General features: G+C 29.9%; 5 protein-coding genes across 5 annotated transcripts; 3 read left to right on the top strand and 2 right to left on the bottom strand.

Moving 5' to 3' along the window:
• Positions 1-498: 498 nt before the first annotated feature.
• LOC126843162 (CD63 antigen) lies at positions 499-4,455 on the top strand. Its single transcript, XM_050580527.1, has 5 exons — positions 499-716; positions 1,908-2,096; positions 2,488-2,658; positions 3,880-4,110; positions 4,198-4,455. The coding sequence occupies exons 1-5, from the start codon at positions 654-656 to the stop codon at positions 4,261-4,263; spliced, it is 720 nt and encodes a 239-aa protein (XP_050436484.1). The 5' UTR covers positions 499-653; the 3' UTR covers positions 4,264-4,455.
• Positions 4,456-8,362: 3,907 nt separating this feature from the next.
• On the bottom strand, positions 8,363-13,013 carry LOC126839006 (alpha-ketoglutarate-dependent dioxygenase alkB homolog 4). The gene is given in 3 exon segments (XM_050573898.1): positions 8,363-9,062; positions 9,129-9,521; positions 12,773-13,013. Coding segments are annotated over 2 exon segments (960 nt in total). The 5' UTR covers positions 12,773-13,013; the 3' UTR covers positions 8,363-8,495.
• LOC126838998 (DNA helicase MCM8-like) lies at positions 9,812-13,189 on the bottom strand. The gene is made up of 2 exons (XM_050573885.1): positions 13,077-13,189; positions 9,812-12,305 (listed from the first exon to the last, which is right to left on the bottom strand). Exon 2 carries the CDS (start codon positions 12,280-12,282, stop codon positions 9,943-9,945), a length of 2,340 nt encoding a protein of 779 aa, XP_050429842.1. The 5' UTR covers positions 12,283-12,305; positions 13,077-13,189; the 3' UTR covers positions 9,812-9,942.
• Positions 13,190-13,332: 143 nt separating this feature from the next.
• LOC126841817 (U4/U6 small nuclear ribonucleoprotein Prp31) lies at positions 13,333-17,120 on the top strand. Its single transcript, XM_050578484.1, has 10 exons — positions 13,333-13,518; positions 13,607-13,746; positions 14,009-14,206; positions 14,277-14,481; positions 14,668-14,837; positions 14,911-15,068; positions 15,664-15,804; positions 15,877-16,026; positions 16,113-16,337; positions 16,927-17,120. Exons 2-10 carry the CDS (start codon positions 13,620-13,622, stop codon positions 17,035-17,037), a joined length of 1,485 nt encoding a protein of 494 aa, XP_050434441.1. The 5' UTR covers positions 13,333-13,518; positions 13,607-13,619; the 3' UTR covers positions 17,038-17,120.
• Positions 17,121-17,287: 167 nt separating this feature from the next.
• On the top strand, positions 17,288-20,162 carry LOC126839023 (putative aldehyde dehydrogenase family 7 member A1 homolog). Its single transcript, XM_050573940.1, has 7 exons — positions 17,288-17,520; positions 17,574-17,790; positions 17,853-18,070; positions 18,147-18,362; positions 18,966-19,328; positions 19,405-19,611; positions 19,868-20,162. The coding sequence occupies exons 1-7, from the start codon at positions 17,341-17,343 to the stop codon at positions 20,078-20,080; spliced, it is 1,614 nt and encodes a 537-aa protein (XP_050429897.1). The 5' UTR covers positions 17,288-17,340; the 3' UTR covers positions 20,081-20,162.
• The last annotated feature ends 808 nt before the right edge of the window (positions 20,163-20,970 follow it).

The following is a 20,970-nucleotide window of genomic DNA, read 5'->3' as shown; positions in this document are numbered from 1 at the left end:
TGGTTGTTAAACGGTCGTGTAGACTCGGATGAAATAATTGATAAGGCTGCTATTAAAAGTAAAGTATATTTTTTTCGACTATGGTGGCCTCTTTAAACTTCTTCCTTGTTACAAAATAAAACTATCTATCCTATCCCCCTCTGTTAGTTTAACAAATAACCAATATTTTTTTAAATAAAAAAATCGTAATTCATATTACAGTTATAAAATGCAAAGTTTTATATGGCTAAAAAAATTGTAAAAGGTAATTTTGTGTATATTATAGAGCCAAAATCAATGGATCAACAATTGTTATAATATGAATTTATATTTTTTTATAAAATAAAAGACACATAATATTTAAGTGCATGTTGTTATTGTGTACATTTTTTTTCAAAGTTGTTAGGCGAATATGGGTAGGTATGTAGGTTTAGAACCGAATCAAAAGCACAGCTGTTGGCAAACGACACTTGTTTAAACATTCGTAGTATACGAAAAAACGTGGCAGACATTGTTATAACTGCAACTATAGTATTTAGCATAGATATTGTAATTTTTTGTATTGTATCTACTTGAAAAATATAAATTACATTTTTTTTATAAAGATTTGTTATCGATATTAATCAGTTATTAGAGTCATTAAAAATTGATCCGCTTATTAATACAGTTTTAAAATGTTGGGCATAGCTTCGTTGGCGATAAAATATTTGCTATTCATTTTCAACTTGATAATATTTGTAAGTATATATGTATTAATATGTATGTATAATGTAAAGTATCATTTTTTTATTAATCGCTATTATCAAATGGTTAATAGGCTTGTACCTATATGGGGTGTGCTAATAGTATTTACATAAATATTAAAACAAATTAAGCGAACATACGTACATTAATACTTAAAAATGTATTTTTCTATAATGTTTTTCCTAAAATACCCAGTTCTTTGTGACCCAGCAGTGTAGTCGGTTAAGGCGGAAAGAGGAAATACAAGGCTATTGTGTGAAATTAAAGTGTCATTTAAATTGAGTATAATTAAAATTTTCCTTGGTTAGAGCTGAGGCTATTGTTAAGTAATGATGGACAACTACCAAGATATATAAAATTTAAAAAAATGTAATAAATTTAAACACTGTCAAACGCCAAAGCGTTGATACGAATCTGTAGACAGTAAGAAAATAGCGTAAACCGCAAGTATAGTCTTAACCAAGCACAGTCTATAAACTAGCTCAGTATGAACAAGTATAGTCAAGAGACTATAATCTGCTTGAGTGAGTGCTTAAGTAATGGAAATATTGGAAAATCTCCTCTCTTTACTACTTATGGAAATCAATTTTGTGGGTGCTGACCACCTACCCCCTCCCCCCCAAATTGCACCTATGTAAAGTTCTCATAAAATCACATTCAAGAAAACGCTTCGATTCGAATTTGTGGATAGGTACTAGACCCTACTTTGGTAATTTCTTACCTTGCTGGTTTATTAAGTATAATTGGCAATTATTGTTATAAATATATGAATATATTATTTATTTAATAAACGCCCGAAGGCATAAGGTACAGTTTGCTATAGATAAATTTGAACAATAATAAAATAAAACTACCAATATAATATAAACTAATTGGGGACATTCAAATTAAAAAATTAAAATAAAGTACTAACTACAAATCATAACATGTAGTCGCCGACCTTTGAAAAAACTCAGTATTTATTACTCATTCAAGTGGTGGTTCCTAGTAATAGTAATATAATAGTAAATGAGGAAAACAATTTAGGGTAGCTTATTTGTATGTAGTTACTGCGGGGTATGAGGGTTCTAAACGCCCTAAGAATCCACCCCCCAGAAATTGCGTATATGTATTAGAATTTAGATATTAGAATAATGTAATATGCTAAAAGTTTAAATTAAAAAAAAAGATACTTAATTTTTCAGCTGAGTGGTATTTTACTTTTATCGGTCGGATTGTCTATCAGAAATGTTTTTAATCAATATGAACAATTTCTTAACGAGCATTACTTTACCGCACCGTCCCTGCTGATAATCTTGGGACTTATCGTTTTAACGGTATCGTTTTTCGGATGTTGTGGTACACTAAAAGAAAACTACTGCATGATGCTTACTGTAAGTTAACTGTATATACGAAAATAAATTGTATTCAATTTATTAATCAACCAGTGGCGTATTAGAGAGTTCATCTCAAGAGAAGGAAGGGCTGTTGTATATGTTATAATACATAGAGACATTAGACTGTGGCTAATAAAACATGTGTTTCGATGTGTGTTTTTAAACTATCTAACCATATAAAAAAAAATTTATCTGCGAATTTGAGCTATTTAATATAATTAATTACGAATAATAAAGGTTAATAGTTCCCTAAATTCAAAAATAAATGTATTACCCCTATCGCATCCCCCCTTCTTGAACACGCCACTGTATTCAAGTATCAACGATACTACCATCTAATATATTGGATTTATAAGTACATTTTTATTATGTGTCACTTTTTTCGCAGTTCGGATTTCTTTTAGCAACGTGCTTTATAATGGAATTGACTGGTGGTTTAGCAGGATTCATTTTATCGGAAAGAGCTCGCACTGTAGTCACACTAAATCTACATGAGACTATGAAACTTTACAATAAAACAACGCAAATAACACATATTTGGGACAAACTACAAACCACTGTAATATAATAATATAATGACTAATAGTTTTTTTTTTTAAATAATTGTTTACTCACATTTGTACACCTTACTCCGTCCCCACTCCCCGCTATGCTCTTGACACCACTGCACTGGCTATTTTTACAATCTATAATTATATACAAGGTAAAATTAATATTATACCTAGGATGATTCATTAAGGATAACACACTCTTTTCCCTCTTAAAATAATTGCAATTCTGTAGTTTTTACAATATTAAACAATATTCAAATTTGTATCTTTTTATTTTCTTTCAAAAAATGCTCTTGTGAACTTTTAAAACTGAAGCGGTTACGTTTATACTTAATTAAATTTTTAATAGAAGAATAATTTGCTGACAATTTTGACTGGGCGTCGTTCGATAAGCAGTGTTGAATAATTAATTTTAAAGTTACTAAAGTTTAAAATTTGATAAAAATTATACTACACTCCACTCTTCTTCCCACCCTAAATTTCAAACTTTAATAAATTTAAAAGTAATTATTCAAAACTGGTCATTAATATTAGTATTATTCTTCTGTTAAAAAGTTAGTTGAATTTATATTTCAGTTTTTAAAGTTTATAGGGTTCTGTAAAATACTAAAAAAGGTAAATATTTAGTAATTTTTTAATATTGTAAAATAATTTTAAACAAAAATGTTTCCAAAAAGAAACATTATAAAATTACAATTATTTTAAGAGATAATAAGTGTCTTATCCTTCCATATCCTACAATTATTAAGGAGTTGGGTATAGGAATTTTTTTTACAAAATCCTAATTAAAAAATTAAATTGTGATGTGTAATTATTATAAGTTGAGTAATTAGGACTCTTTTTTTTTTTTGATAGTTCATTTATTTTTTGTACTATCACAACATCCTTGACAGCGATTTAAATAATTAGTACATTATTCAAAATTTAAAAAGTTAATGAAATGTTCGCATTACTATTTAAGTTTCAAAAGTTGCTATCAAAACAAAAAAACTAACTAGGAATGGGGATAAGAACATAACAATGTGTAAAAATAAAATAAAAGACAATTATTTAATTAAATCCAGTGAGATATTGAGTGACCCACGATAAAATAATTACCCAGTATTTAAATTTAAAAAGTTCTAATTGAAAAAAAAAACTTTTTTTTTTTATCCATTGAATTTAATTAATCTTTGAAATATGTGTTAACGCAATTGCGATTGTACTTTGTTTTATTATGTCTACTAAAGCTACATTGTTGCGGGGCAGAAAAACTGGAAGACTGGTATCCAATATTGGATAACAAGTTGCCCATGTCATGCTGTGGCACACGATATGGGGTGATCGACCATCAGACGTGTTCAACAAGCGATCCGACGGCGGATGTATTCAAACAACCGTGTTACGAATCGCTTTCCATGATAGTAAGAGAAAACGCCAGCACTCTGGGCTGTGTTGCGATGGGTATAGCTTTTTTGCAGGTATATGTCTGATGGAAATAAAATTGAAAACGATTATGTTTGATAATAATTGTTTTATATTGATACGAAACGTGGCGTGTATTTCAGATGTTGGGCATCGTGCTTTCGTGTTCTTTGTCGAAATCCATAAGGAGCAGTTACAAGCCAGTTTAAAGAACCATAATAATATAAAATGTTATCGAAATTAAAGCAGCTAGATAACATTCATTTTTTAAGCATACACAAGACATTACCGAAAATTAAATTCACCCGTTTAAAATGTTTTGGTGACAATTTATTACAAGTTATATATCTATCTATTTTAATATTATATTATACCGCACCTGTATTTGTATTAAATAAACTTATAAAGTGACTCTAATACTAGCCAAACAAATGTCTTCTTCTTCTTACCGTTATTAATCCTTGGATTAGTTTGCTGTAGCTTAATTCTTAAAAATGTATAAATAAATAATTTGTATTATTTATCCATAGCACGTACCTGCTTTTTAATAGGTACCTTCAGTACTTGCCCTTTAAATAAAGTTTAAGTGGGATCTCTAACTTTATATTTTGATTTCACTGTTTAAAACGCAATGCATCTACTTCATTAAGATGTTTAACCGACAGAAACGAGTACCTAACAGGTTTGTACAAAATATTCATATTACAATTTACAAATCATTATTCATCGTCCAAAAGTTATATTTTTCAATCAAATAATGTAGTTCAAGCAAACAATATAGTTTGTATATTGATATTTTTTTGTGCTGTTTATATTATCGCTATTATTTTTGTATCTCCTCTTCCTACACGGTAGGTACATTAACGCCCGTAGTCACAAGGTACAGTTTTCTATAAACAAATTTAAACAATAATAAAATAAAACTACCAATATATAAACTAATGGAGACATTAAAATTAAAATAAAGTACAAACTACAAACCTAAAAAAAAACTAATACACAGCTTCTAAAACATAACGAATACGGATAAAAACTATAAATATTAAAGTTAATATACTATCTTATCCCACAATAGTTGTGTGAAAAATATTATTATTATTTTACCAAGCTAATAACATATTTATGGGGCGAATAACAGTACTATAGTCCTATGTATAAAGAAGTGGAATTTTAGAGTTATAGGAAGGAACAGTTATACAAATTAGGCTAAGTAGAAAATACGTGGCAGACATTGTTATAACTGCAACTATAGTATTTAGCATAGATATTGTAATTTTTTGTATTGTATCTACTTGAAAAATATAAAATATTTTTTTTATAAAGATTTGTTATCGATATTAATCAGTTATTAGAGTCATTAAAAATTGATCCGCTTATTAATACAGTTTTAAAATGTTGGGCATAGCTTCGTTGGCGATAAAATATTTGCTATTCATTTTCACCTTGATAATATTTGTAAGTATATATGTATTAATATGTATGTATAATGTAAAGTATCATTTTTTTATTAATCGCTATTATCAAATGGTTAATAGGCTTGTACCTATATGGGGTGTGCTAATAGTATTTACATAAATATTAAAACTGCATAATAACTGTTTAAAATGTTTAGCAAAGCTTCCTTTGCGATAAAATATTTACTATTACATTTCAACTTGATGATATTTGTAAGTATATATGTATTAATATTTATGTGTTGTCTACAGTGGCGAGGCGTGGATCTTTAGATCGGGGAGACATTGAAAAAAAAATGGTGTTACGTGACTTGACAGGGGGACTGCGCCCCCTGTATATGTTATTTTATCTATACTGTAAAAAATAAATGTTCAAAAACTAATAAACTAAATGGCATAGGCATATTTGAAAACGTACAACACGACAACCGATACGACGTACATCGATAACGGATAACTGATACCGTCTACTAAAACAATAATAATATGAACGGCGGTCGGTGAGACATGTCTCATAGCGCAACGATAAATCCCCGCCGTTTTCCATTTCCCCCTGCATACAGCGCCCGGCAAAAGAGACAATTTTGAAATTGTCTCATTTATTTTTATACTAAATTTGGATAGACCCGGCGGCCGGCAGCGCGACCGCCCGCTGATCCGCGTCCACAACTACTCTATTCTAAGAATACTATTACAAAAAAATATACTTTTACATTAAAATTGGTTAAAACTTTTTTGTACACATAAAATAAAACCAAATTTTTTGTCTGTATTATAAGTGGGTAGACATTGTCTCTTTGTCTCCTATGACGCTTCGCCACTGGTTGTCTAATGTAAAGTATAGCCTATAGGTACATTATTGCGCATATACTGATTATCATTTATTAATAAATACTTAATTGCTATTATCAAATGGTTAATAAGCCTGTGCCTTGTACCAATATGGAGTGTGTTTATAGTATTTACATTACGAACATGCGTACATTCATACTTAAAAAATTAATTTTCTCTCCGATGTAACGGACCCACCCTTATCAGGGCTAATAGATACATATACATATTTATTACATTGTACAACTTATTAGGACTAACATGTACATATATCTATATATTATATTATATAACTTCTCATTGTTAAATATGAATGTACCACACGTGCCGATTTCACATCAGACCCAAAAGGTCATTACACCGAAACGTTGACAAAAAGTCGATACAAGTCGTACCTACATCCTCAAATGTTGTTCATAAAATACCCAGTTTTTTGTGACCCAGCATAAGTTTATATATTTAGAAGAGGTTAAAAAATAGTTGAAGATGTGTTGTGGTACATTAAAGTGGCGTCGAAGAGGTGGAAGAGGGAATACAGAGCTATTATGTGTACAAGTATAGTCTAGAGATTATATCTGTTTGGGTGGGTGCTTAAGCAATGAAAATATTAGAAAATCTCCTTCCCTCATAGCTCACTACAGACTACAAATCATAAAAAAAACTAATACAGAGCTTCTAAAACATAAAAATACAGATAAAAACTATACATATTAATGTTAGTAGTATCTATCCCACTAGTTGTATGAAAAATATATATTTATTATTGATTTTATTACACGAAGCTAATGCCCTGTTTATGGGGAGAAATGACTATAGTCCTATGAACGCCAGCACTCTGGGGTGTGTTGCGATGGGAATAGCTTTTTGCAGGTATATGTCTGGTGGAAATAAAATTGAAAACGCGATTATGTTTAATAATAATTGTTTTTTATTGGTACGAAACGTGTTGTGTGTTTCAGATGTTGGGCATCGTGCTTTCGTGTGTTTTGGCGAGTGATTTTAATTTGTCAAAAAAAAGGTCTTCTTCTTCTTACCGTTATTAATCCTCGGATTCGTTTACTGTATTTTAATTTATAATTAAATAACTTGTATTATTTGTTTATAACGCGTACGTGCTTTATATATAATAGGTACTTGCCCTCTTAAAAAAAGTTTAAGAGGGCACTCTAAATCCTGAACAAGCCACTATATTATATAGGTATGAACTCTTAACTATTTCCAAATGGATAATAAGTTAATGTTAGGTCAATTTTCTACAAGTTTTACAAAACTATTATCATATTTTAAAAAAAGTGTACCTTGTGAACACCAACAATAAAAACAGGAAAGACTTTACCTAGGGTACCAACTAAATGTGAAACACATTTATAAGATATCCATAATACAATAATTGGTGTATAATTCATGTGTAATTATTAAGGGCGTTTTTTTAGGTTTTTATGATTAGATTCCAGATTTATTTAGCATGCCTATAAAATATGTAAATAGAATTAAAGCTTCAGAATATAAGAAAGAATTCACTGTTTAATATTTTGAATACGGAATAGGTTTTTCAACAATGTACGCATATACATTTTAATAGTTAAATCAAAATAAATTATATCTTCATAATAAAATATCAGTAATACAGTTTTAAAGGTGAAGATGATAAAGATAAAACAAATCTAGATAATTTTCGTTTGATTTGAATTGTAGACCATTTCTTTAAAATTAATACTTAAAATATCGAAAAAAAAACGAACAGACATAAATGTATAAATTACTTGGAGGACGACAACAATTGCGTTTTAATATTTTGACCTAACGTTTTAAAAAATCAGGTTAATACTTATGTACTTTTATTTTTTATATACCTGATATTAAATAACTTAAATTCTTTGGTATTAAATTAATAAAATGTATATGTAAAAGGGAATTACGTTTTTACTTTTTACAGCTATTTTTCCTCTTTTTCTTTTGTACTCATACTTTATACTTATATTGAAACAGTTGTTAGGTATATAATATTTTATTAAACCACAGATGTTCTACTCATATAAATTATTATAATCTATAACAATCACATGCGTTAGGAAAAATATTAAATTAATACATTTATATAATTATAATCGTAAGTATTGTAATAAAATAGCACAATACTACACATATTATTTTATTCACCAAAATGTTTTTGCTTTTTCTAAAATATCACAACTTTCTTGGAAGTGTTCACCATTCTTTAAATACGACGGTGTAAATTCTCTATACGCCAGACAAACTCTTCTTTCTTGAATATCTTCTCTGAGTATACAGTGTTCCCACAGGTATCGAGGATTTCCATACAACACTAAAAGTGATCTTCTTGGCATAGGTATTCTTATAACGTCTACGGGGTAATCTGTTTTGTTCAATGGTAAAAACAAATCCTTATCATTTGGTATATAGTCGATGTTATACTGATTTTGGTATTTGGCACGATGAGGAGTTAACGTTAAAACCGAATCCGTTAAAAGGTTTAAAGATACAATTCTTTCGCCCCAAATCCAACAATCATCGACATGAGGATCTATCGAAGAGCCGGTTTCAGATTTGTATTCTAACGAACATTGTTCAATCGTATGAAAATCTTTCATAAGGGGAATCCGTTCGAAGCGATCTTGTACAAACTTAGTTGGCAATGGAAAACCATTGAAATTTCCCATCGACAAACGTCTTTTTTTAAAATTGCATTTCGGTCCAAAGTTCTAAAACATCATATTGAATAATATGAGAAAATAAATAAAATATTGTTTTTATTAAATATGACTTACTTGTTTTCTACGACCGCTTTGAGAAACGTCCCAAGGCATAGCATCTAAACTCTCGATTAACTTTAGCTCCTCTTCTTTGTCGATGAAATCGTGTTGAATGTACACTCCATTTAAATCATAACACTTGCCGACATGATCAGGATGGTTTTTATACTCATTGGCATTCCAACCTTGCCACAACGAATTGCATTCGGCACAAAAAGAGGCGCAAGATAATTTCTGAAAAAATTAAACCACAGTGTAAATCATTTTTTAAAGGCAAAAATGCATAACGTGTTTGTTATTGTTTACTTTTAGGATATTCGCGTCAACTGTAGGACTTAAATTGAATTGAATTTCACACACGAAACAAGTTCTAACTCCTTTACAACCACATAAATTAGATCTGTCCATCTGTAAATTAAAAACCTAAGATTAAATTTTAACAGAATTATAATAATAAAACGAATGTGTTAACTTAATGTTGTTAACATAGCAAGTCAACCTACTAAGATAATCAACTATTACTGTTATAGATTATGATTAATAATTCTATTATATATTATTTTAATATGGAAGAATTTATATAATGTATGACAAAGGACATCCAGTAAGAGTGATATTTTATAAATAAACACTTAGATAGAAGACAAATCGATAACCGCACACAATTAGTAGACTGAATGCTCGCTGAACATCTATTGCGAAATGAAAACAGGACGATGTTTTGGAAGGATTCGTTAAAAATATATGAATAAACGTACTCAAAGTGAAAATCTTGATTCATATATTTCCAATAAAAAAAAGTAGGTATACATCATGTTTAAAATACATGTTATATTTTTAATTCATACATATTATTTCCTTTTTTGATAATAACCGCTTCATTATTCAATAAATCCACTATGTTATAAAAGTCCAATACCGGTATATTTAATTGATTCGCATACATTTTCATCTGATCGATACTAAATAAACGTTCGGTTTTACCATGTCTTTGTAGTTCAGCTAGTAATTTTCTTGACTGTGCTCTGACACCCATTTTTTTTGCATTCTTTTTAAAACCAAAACCGCTAAATTCATCACACTGAGTTTTTACGAGGCTAAAATTAAGTAACTCGATAACTTCATAAGCATCTTTCGCGGTAACTTCCTCCCGTAAATCTACTTTTGCCCGTGCTTGTGCCAATCTAATACAGGACTCAAGCTGTCTTACAGTAATTGGAATACCGTAGCTTAGATTATTTTTGCGAAGTTCAATGAAAAATTCCTGTAGCATTTTTTTGGCATCATCCGACAGTGTCGGAAACGGGACGTATTTCCTGGCATATGCAATGTATTTACGCAATTCCGCGTGAGAAATAAATTCACCGTTTTCAAAATTTACCGATAATCTGTCTTTAAGAGATGTAGTATTGATTGGTAAAGAACCGCTTGCATTTTCACTAGGCTTAATTGTAGTCGAATGCATGTTCAGAACATGAGCTGTTAATTTTTTATCAGCAAACTCGTCTGGTGTATCTAACAACAAAAATATTAAATCGAAACGCGACAACATCGCTTGGCTCATTTTCAAATTATCCAAAACACTTTTCCCGGGGTCGTAGTGACCTCCTATTGGATTGGCCGCTGCCATTATAGTGGTACGACAAGGAAGAGAACATATTACTCCTCCTTTTGCGATACTTATCGTCTGTTGTTCCATGGCTTCTAGAAGTGTGTTATGATCTTGTGTCATTTTATCAAACTCGTCAATACAACAAACACCTTGATCGGCTAACACTACTGCTCCGGCTTCTAAGGAAAAATCTATACCTTTTTCTCGTGTCAGACTAACGGTTAACCCAGCTGAAGAACAAGTACTTCCACAGACGAATACGCCACGAGGAGAAATATTACATACTGACTGAAGCATTTGAGATTTTCCAAGTCCGGGATCCCCAACGACTAAAACATGAACATCCCCTCGGGTTTGATTTGAACTACTACCTCCGAACAAAGACAATAGTAATCCTGCCTTCACCATCTCATGGCCGTATATGCTAGGACACAACGAGTTAACCATGAGCTCGAAAAGATGAGGTTTAGAATGAAGCTTTTGAATTGAATAATAATCTTTCATTGTAAATTGTACATTAGTGCTGGTTACGTTTCCTTTGGATTGATTTTTACTATTTTGTATAGAAACAACCTCAATGTATTGAATAAACGTATTAGATTCTTTGTTTTGACCACTTTGTTTATTCTGCGTACATGTTTTTTTCTTAACGACTCCAGTTACTGTGACTACGTCTCCTGGAATACACGTGTAAACCAAATCGTTAGTAAGCTCACATTCGACAGTTCTGGGTACTCTACCGCTTTCTCTTTGATCGTCACTTTGTAGTTCTTGAACTCTAATCGTCTGACAATTTATGGTTTGAGTGAGAGGTGAACTTTTATTAACAACAAATGAACGATTGCGGCAGGCTACGTTGTCACAACTTTTGGGTTTTGTAAACACACCGTCGGGCTGCCGTACGCTTTGAACAGACCCACATGAATTACACGTAAAACCTAAACACGAACATTGAAATTTTAGACTGCTCACTTTTATTACTGTACCGTATATTAAAACTAATTTTCCATCAGTATCTGCTTTTAAACATTTCAATTGAAAATGGGGACCAAAATTTATAACTCTAGGATGTATAATTGGCAAGTCTCTGAACACAGAAGAATCGTTTTCAATACTTTTGTTCAATTCATCCAATGCGTACTGATGAATAGCAAGACCTAAACACAGCAGTGTGTAATTTGGTCGATTAGTCAACTCCTCCCAAAAATTTAACCAAACTGATGAGAAATCTTCATCTTGATATAAAAGTTCGACATTCAAAAGATATGATTTGTTTTCAATAAGCTGTTCAATGGAAATATTTTGTTTATCTTTATTGAGGAACGACTTGATGGCTAATGCATATTTTACTGTTAAACTGTCTTTATCATATTTTTCAAAGGGAAAATATAGTTTCCAACCTTGAAATAAGCTATCTTCTACATTTTCATTGCTAGAAACTGAATTACTGGAATGACATTCATGATTATCTGTAGTAAACTGGTTATTTTTCCTTTTATAATTCTTCCAATTTTTTCGGCCATTGCCTTTCCATTTATTTTGGTAAGAATTACTCATAACAGTACTTCATATATCATCAACTGAAAATAAATAACATTAAACTAAAATTCTGCAATAAAACTATTTGCACAATGGCAACTACTTCACAATGGCTTTGTTGTCAATAGTTAAAACTAATTAATAAAATATCTATTTATTAAAAAAATCTTAAGTTAATTTTTAAAACATCACAGTTGTTAATTATAAAGCCAAAAATTATATAGTTTAACAATAAAAGTAAGTAATGTTTTTTATAGAAAAATTAAATATTATGAAAAATGAAGGAACTTAATATTATTCGATTTCTACTGTCGATGGAGATTTGTGATGTAGTTATGCGCAAACCGTACAAATGTATGAAGTGTCCCTTATCCCGTATGTCATTTTACAATACTAAATTATTAGTTTTAAAGCTATTAAAGTTTTAGAGCTTAGGATTGTCTGAAGGGTAGAGCGAAGTATTCATCTTATCAAATTTTAAAATTTTATTAACTTTAAACATACTTACCTATGCAAAATTAGTTATAGTTCGATAAATATTTTCAGCAAATTATTTTTCTAATAAAAAGTTAATTAAATATATACTATTTGTTACCATTGAAGTTTTAAAAGTTAATAGAGCTTTGGGTAAAAATACAAATTTGAATATTGCCTAATATTGTAAAATAACATAAACTAGTGTCTCCCAAAATAAAAACTACAAATCGCAATTATTATTTTAAGAAAAATTGAGCATGTTATACTTAAGGAACCATCCTGTGTAATACTCGAATTTATGTTTCTAGATAAAATAATTAAAATCTTACACTTACATTAGCTATTGGTTAACTGTTTTCGTCTGTTAATGGGAAAGCTAACTGCAAGAGTGAAGAGACACACTTGACAATTGACATATTTCACAAAAATTGAAAAGTCAAAATTTTTTTAAAACCGTTATCAGCAATGGCTTATCAGTTTATCTATTCGGACATTTTTTTTTGTTTTCCATGACTATACTGCAACCGTGGTTTAACATATCAATCGTGCCGTAACCGAATAGGTGATTGACGATAATCATCACACGCTTGCGGTTTGAAGCTTTTTCGGTTTTACGATTTCGGATTTATAATGATTTCTAAAATATGTAAACAAAATGCAAATTACAAAGTTTAATATTATCTACAATTTCAGTGGTCTAAGTTAATTCAATAACATGAGTCCATTAAAATTACTTTTGCTTCATTTGCGTTTATTATAATATTTGTTTTTTTACGAGTAAGTTTAACAATTTTTTTTTTTTTAATAACATAAGCTATTATTTATTTTCCGGGCTAATTATTTAAAAAAAAAACAAATTCCACAGTCGGTGATTGACAATGTCTTTAGCCGAAGAACTGCTTGCGGATTTGGAAGAGGATGGCTACGATGACATTGAGCCGATGGTCGTTGAAGAGGAAGCCAATGATATACCACAAGATAATGCATTAGTTTTGAAACAATCTGGTAAGTTTTATGTTAAATAAGTAACCTTTATATAATTGTATTATCCTACTTCGCTGACAAAGTATTGTTTTGTATGAAAACATTGTTCAATTAATTAAAAAATATGTAATGTACATTTTCAATTTCTTAATATACCATGGAAGTTTTGTCGTGTAAAGATATCCAACCATCGAAAAAACAGTCATTTGCTTGTTCTTTTATGCACTAGCATGTGTGTGTGGTATGTTTATTAATTACTCATTTATTGTTTTTTTGTTTGTAGAATTCAAAAATGTCAAAATACGTGATCTCGCCAAACTTAGAGATTCCAAGCGGCTCGAAGACATTATGCAGCAAATAGACGTATTTCAAAATCGACAAAGGAGGGCCGATGAAGTTTTAGGCCCCGTTGAAACCGACCCTGAATATCGTTTAATTGTCGAAGCTAATAATTTAATAGTGGAATTTGATGATGAAATTTGTATGTATTTAAGAGAGTCATAATGTGTAACCGGTAAAGTTTCTAAACAGTTTAAAAAAAATTTGTTTAGTGGTGATACATAAATTTGTTCGAGATAAGTATTCAAAGAGATTTCCTGAATTAGAGTCCCTCGTAGTTGGACCATTAGAATACGTGCAGACAGTTAAAGAACTAGGAAATACTCTTGAACAGTCAAAAAACAATGAAGTACTTCCTACTTTCCTTACCCAAGCTACTATTATGGTAGTTTCTGTCACGGCATCTACTACCCAAGGGTAAGTCGAAAAAAACATTTACCCTATTAAAAAGAAAACTAAATTTATTACTACTCTTTAATGTTCTTCTTTTGGTTTTCTGATCATTGAGACCTTTTTGTCATTTAGCCTTTTTATAATTACATCTTTTATAACTAATTTTTTTTTTTTTTAGCTTTAATAAATAAAATAACTTTAATGTTACAGGCAATTATTAACAGACAATGAATTAATAGAAGTGCGTGAGGGCTGTGACATGGCTATTGATCTAAATAAATTGAAATTAAAAGTATACGAGTATGTAGAAAGTAGAATGACTTTTATCGCTCCAAATCTTTCCGTTATAGTTGGTGCTTCGACGGCGGCTAAAATTATGGGTATGTTATATTGAGTCAAAATTGTATCTAATTAATACTATTTTTTTTAAATATTTATTGTTATTAAAACTAGGCGTAGCAGGAGGATTGACAAATTTATCCAAAATGCCAGCATGCAATGTTTTATTGTTGGGATCTCAAAAAAAACTTTTATCCGGATTTTCACAAGTCAACGCAATGCCACATACTGGTTTTATTTTTCATTGTTCGTTAGTCCAAAATAATCCACCGGTATTAATTTTTTTAATTAAAATATAACTATTTGTACTTAAGTTATATATATATATATATATCTATATTTTTCCTAAATTTAAAAGAATTTGTAGAGAATGCTAGAAGCGCTTTTATGTAAACATTTAATTATTTCAAGTTTTCAGGGATAAAAATACTTTTAGATGTAAAGTAAAAATCACACACACATGAAAATTATCTGCTGAACAAATTTTTACTTTGTGGTTAAATTAAAACAATATTGATAGAGACAAGCTTTTAAAAGATGACATTTTTGAAAATTCTGATAAAACAACCCTTATTGTTGCCCTTACATTTTTTTCGATAAGTTAAAAAAATAAATCTAGATTTTTCACTCATAAAATTAAAAGTTAAAAAACAAAATAGAAAAAAATATATTTCCCAATGTGCTTTGAATTTTTGAAAATAACCTGATAATAATACCTGTAAAATTGAAAGAATTACATTTTTATAAAAAAAAGCGCTACAAACAACCTCTACAAATTCTTTCAAAAATCTGAAAAAATAGGAAAATGTTTTTTGTTTAATAGAGAATCGGGCCACCTGTATTATATATATTTTCCTTTTTTTTTAGGATTTAAGGAGAAAAGCAGCCAGATTAGTAGCTACTAAAAGTACGTTAGCTGCTAGAGTGGACGCTGCACATGAAAGTGTAGATGGTCATATTGGAATGACGTTAAAAGAAGATATTGAAAAAAAATTGGATAAATTGACGGTAACTATTAAAATAAATAATTTGAGGTTTTTTTCATAATACTAATATTAAATTTCTATTGTTGATTTAAAGGAACCGCCTCCGGTCAAATTTGTTAAGCCTTTACCTAAGCCCGTTGATCCTGGCCGAAAGAAGAGAGGAGGCAAAAGAGTTCGTAAAATGAAAGAACGCTTTGCTGTTACAGAATTACGAAAACAAGCTAATAGAATGAATTTCGCTGACGTGAGTTATTGTAAAATATTTATGCATACATGTACATACAAGATAGGTTGTAAGAAAAATAGTTAAAATAGACTGATATAAATTAGATTGAAGACGACGCTTATCAAGAAGATTTGGGTTACACTCGTGGAACTATTGGAAAGTCAGGAACAGGTAGAATTCGACACGCCCAAGTTGATGAAAAGACCAAGGTTCGAATTTCAAAAACTCTACAAAAAAATTTACAAAAACAACAAGCGTGGGGTGGTGCGACTTCAGTGAAAAAACAAGTTTCCGGTACTGCTTCAAGTGTAGCATTTACTCCACTTCAGGTAGAGTAAAATAATTAAATTTTTTTACAAAAATCATAAATTAATGTTGAAGAGTTTAAACATATTTAATCTTAGGTATTTGTAAAGCCTTGTCCAAACTAGCCGACGGCAAACTGCAAACTGCAACACATTCGTTTGACATGTGCAATATGGTGTAATCACGCGTTAATTGAATGATTTTTCCACAATTTATTATTTAAATAAAAAATGATTTGAATTTTTACAATTTACTTGAATGAAGAATCATACTATTCCAACATAAAAATATATGTGTGTGTGTTTGTGGGTATATAATATGTATTATATTATATTATTTGGAAAAAGTATGCTTTGTTTCAAATAAGAATAAATCGGTGCATAAATTAAAATGTGTTACACCTGACTCTTTTTAGTTTTTCAACCACGTAATTCTCATTTGGAATACACTATAGATGATTTTATAAATAATTTTTTATTTGAATAATAATGTACAACTCTGCAACGTTTGTGTTGTAGTTCAGAGTTTGGCTCGCTAGTGTGGACGTGGTAAAATGTATACGTCACAAATTATACTCTTAAACTAATACAAATTTATATGTATGTTATTTAGGGATTGGAAATCGTTAACCCTCAAGCGGCCGAATCTAAAAATACTAGTACGAGTTCGGCTAGATATTTTTCCAATACTGCTAGTTTTGTAAATGTAACCAGTAAACATTAATCTGTAAAAAAATATATATACATATATATAAACATAAATAATTATAACAACTGTACTAGAGTTTTAAGTACATTTTTTACTTTATAATACTACTATGCTCTAGTAGCATATATTTGAATAAATAAACAATTTCTGATAAACATAAAGCAAAGGTTGATTTTATTTTGTGTTGCTCATAAAAGATAAGATAACACATACTTAATAAACAGGTAAAATATAAAACTATTGATTGTCTACATAACATATTATACAATTGGTTTTAATGCTGTTCTTAATGGAAGTATAATATTAAGAAAAAAAGATATGCATTATTGTAGTTTTAATATCTTAAGGAATTTAAAATTCCCAAAATTGCTTAGTTTTAATTGTAATCGATATAGTAGTTTTTTAATAAATAATAGTAAATATTCTTTTCTTAAAGAATTGGATTTAAATGAAGAAAACACAGGAGTTTACGATGGAGACTGGAAAGCTAATGGAAACGTAAAACGACAAGCAATAAATCTGATAATTATTTTATTACTAGAATATTTTAGGTTATTACGTCTGTGTGTCCGGCGAATGGGCTTCCAATAGCTAAAGTTCGTACTGCCAGCAAAGAAGATTATGAAAGATGTGTGTCGATTGCTTCAGGTGCCTGGAACTCGTGGTCCGATTTACCCGCTCCTAAACGTGGAGAAATTGTCAGACAAATTGGTGACGCGTTAAGAAGTAAATTGTTACCGCTTGGAAAATTAGTATCGTTAGAAATGGGTAAATATTATAAAAAAAAATAATATTTTTTAAAAAATAATCAATTAAAACTTTTATTTTAGGGAAAATTTTACCAGAAGGTATCGGCGAAGTACAAGAATATATAGATATATGTGATTACGCTGTTGGAGTATCGAGAATGTTTAACGGATCAATATTTCCATCAGAGAGATCGAACCATATGATGCTCGAACAATGGAATCCTTTAGGTCTGGTGGGAATCATTAGTGCATTTAACTTTCCTGTTGCCGTTTATGGTTGGAACAGTGCCTTATCGATGGTAAAACATTTTAGTGGTCTGTTGTTCTTATTACATATACTATGATACAAACAATAATATGACACATATACTTTAGGTTTGCGGAAATGCGGTGATTTGGAAAGGAGCTCCGTCAACTTCTCTTACTTCTGTTGCGACGACAAAAATCATTTCATCTGTTTTGGAGCGAAACGGTGTACCTAAAGGAGTTTTGTCTCTATGCACAGGTGATGCAGATGTCGGAGAATTAATGGTTAACGATAAACGTATAAACTTACTTTCGTTTACTGGAAGTTGTTCGGTTGGTCAAAAAGTTAGTATAATTATATTTTTTATATTTTGTTTGTTGTTTTACAGGTATATTTCTTGTTTTACATTGAACTCACTCGAGTCCAAAGTAAGATTTGTTTAATTGTCTTTTGCTCAGTATATTTAAAATATCTTGTGTAAATCTTTTTGATGTTAGTGAAAAAAGTTTAAATTGGTATCGCTTTTATTTATCATATTACAAATACGTTTAAAATATTTTACATTAAAATAGTTCTTTACTACTGAGTTTTAATTTCCAGGGATTTTTTTTAGATGAATACTTTAAATATACTATTACAGTTAATAAATTCTACATAATAATGTATAATAAATAATAATCTATGCCAGACAGTATTATTTTATCGATTTTTAAGTATGTTTCATAAGCAAAAAAACATTCACATTTGATTTACTTTGTGACTAACAAATGTTTATTATTCGTGGCTTCTGAAATTTGCACAGCTTATATTGTTAGCCAAACTCTTATATGTGTTAAAAATTTCAGCTCTCAAGCTTATGACTATTTTTGCTGTTATCACTCAAACTCCAAAAACACTCAAAATAATCCTACACCCTGTATCACTTATAATTTTTTTTATTTACTCAGGTTGGTGTTGAAGTTCAAAAACGTTTCGGCCGTGTATTATTGGAACTTGGCGGTAATAACGCCATCATTGTAGAACCCGATGCTAATTTAAACATGGTTGCCCAATCTGTAGTATTTGCGTGCTGTGGCACGGCAGGTCAGAGATGTACTACTACCAGAAGACTGATTTTACATGAATCAATTTTCGACGAGGTTTTAAATAACCTAGTAAAATCATACTCCGGTGTCCTGCAAAGATTAGGCGATCCCTTAGATGAAAACACTTTATATGGACCATTGCATACGATACAAAGTGTGGAAAACTTTAAAAAAACTATTACAGACGCTTTAGATGAGGGTGGAAAAATTGAATTTGGAGGAAATGTAAGGAGTACACTTTTATTAATTAAATTTAACTCAGTGTTTTAGACTTATTTGATACTATTAACTATTGTTATAGGTTTTAGATAAACCTGGATACTTTGTAGAACCGACAATAATATCTGGATTAGAGTATGATTCACCAGTGGTACGTCGAGAAACTTTTGCTCCCATTGTTTATGTTTTAAAATACAAAAATCTTGATGAAGCTATTGCGTGGAATAATTCTGTCGATCAAGGGTTGTCGTCTAGTGTTTTTACAAACAGCATTGAAACCGTTTTCAAAGTATGTTTAATACTGTGTATTACTTAAAAATAAAAATTTACGATTGTTTCAGATTTTTTAAAAATAGTCCTCATAAATTTTATATTGTACAATTATAATATAAAAATCCTATCTATTAATAAAAAAACTTCCTCGCTGAAATTTTTTAACTTTGGTTTGGTTCATATAAATGTTAGACTAACAATTATTTTTTTTAGGTTTAGTATTTAATTTGCGTGTTATTAATCTAATAGTTATTTATTTAATTTAACTTTAGTGGATCGGTCACAAAGGATCAGACTGTGGTATCGTTAATGTTAACATTCCAACAAATGGGGCCGAAATAGGAGGAGCGTTTGGTGGAGAAAAGCATACCGGAGGCGGACGTGAATCTGGTTCTGACTCGTGGAAACAATATATGAGGAGATCTACAATTACAATTAATTACGGATCTGGATTAACTTTAGCCCAAGGAATCAAATTTGATTAACACAATATTAGCATTAATATATAAGTTTAATTAAGATGAATACCTATATAATACTAACTATTAATATAAATTTAACATATTTTGTTTTGTGTTTTGTCTAAAGAATATTCCATACAAATTTCTAACTAATTGAACTATTTTTAAAAAAAGTTATACATTAATTAGTCGTTTTTCTCGATTTTGATAAAGAAGGAGTGATATTTTTCATTTTTGGACACATCAAGAAGTCAGTTCAGTGGCTTAGAAAATATTTTAGTTCCATAAAATAAAAACCTTCGAAGCTAGAAAAGAAAAAAAAACTTTATATTTATTATTGTATATGCAATTGTAGTGGTAAAACATAATGAGACCAATATTGATGACTAGCAATAACGTTTCAAGTGTTATGTTTAAGGAGGGGAAAATAACTATATTCTTATGTATAGTGAGGTGAAATGTCGGTCGATTTGTAGTTACAGGAAAGACCATCTATACATTATTTATTAGGCAAAAAAGAAAATAAATATACAAAATCAAAAGTGTTTTTAAATACGCTTTCTAACTACAGAAAGCTTTATGCTTTTTCATTTGAAAAAGTTATTTAACTGGGGTTGAAATTTTAAATGAGGTAAATACTTTTTTGGAAGAGCTTTGATAGTAAAGATTAAACATGATTTTTGTGGCGGCTGCCCTTTCAAAAAAAAATTTGTAATATTGTTAAATCGAGTAGCCTTTAATGGTAGTAATATGGGGGGAAAATTGGTGAGGTATTTATTTGATTTATGGAAGGGAAACCCCAAAAGATATTTTGCTTTATGGTTTTAAATGTCTAAAATCAGACCCTGCTTAACCGACAAAAACAATAATATGTTAATTCATCCTCCATTATAATAATATGCATAGAAAATAAA

Source organism: Adelges cooleyi, unplaced genomic scaffold (assembly GCF_023614345.1).
Source record: "Adelges cooleyi isolate 19-005CV unplaced genomic scaffold, UGA_ACOO_1.1 ACOO_flye_CR_arks_rails_tigmint_CR_PRNA_108, whole genome shotgun sequence".
In the NCBI taxonomy this organism is placed as follows: Eukaryota; Metazoa; Arthropoda; class Insecta; order Hemiptera; family Adelgidae; genus Adelges; species Adelges cooleyi.
This window is presented reverse-complemented; position numbering and strand designations above follow the sequence as displayed.

Coding starts and splice junctions, on each gene's coding strand:
- LOC126838998 (XM_050573885.1), bottom strand. CDS start 12,282: ATGAGTAATTCTTACCAAAATAAATGGAAAGGCAATGGCCGAAAAAAT.
- LOC126843162 (XM_050580527.1), top strand. CDS start 654: ATGTTGGGCATAGCTTCGTTGGCGATAAAATATTTGCTATTCATTTTC. Junction 717..1,907: donor TTTTCAACTTGATAATATTT/GTAAGTATATAT, acceptor TTAATTTTTCAG/CTGAGTGGTATTTTACTTTT. Junction 4,111..4,197: donor TGGGTATAGCTTTTTTGCAG/GTATATGTCTGA, acceptor CGTGTATTTCAG/ATGTTGGGCATCGTGCTTTC.
- LOC126841817 (XM_050578484.1), top strand. CDS start 13,620: ATGTCTTTAGCCGAAGAACTGCTTGCGGATTTGGAAGAGGATGGCTAC. Junction 14,838..14,910: donor GACGGCGGCTAAAATTATGG/GTATGTTATATT, acceptor TATTAAAACTAG/GCGTAGCAGGAGGATTGACA. Junction 16,338..16,926: donor TAGCATTTACTCCACTTCAG/GTAGAGTAAAAT, acceptor TATGTTATTTAG/GGATTGGAAATCGTTAACCC.
- LOC126839023 (XM_050573940.1), top strand. CDS start 17,341: ATGCATTATTGTAGTTTTAATATCTTAAGGAATTTAAAATTCCCAAAA. Junction 18,071..18,146: donor GGAACAGTGCCTTATCGATG/GTAAAACATTTT, acceptor CATATACTTTAG/GTTTGCGGAAATGCGGTGAT. Junction 18,363..18,965: donor GTTGTTCGGTTGGTCAAAAA/GTTAGTATAATT, acceptor TTATTTACTCAG/GTTGGTGTTGAAGTTCAAAA.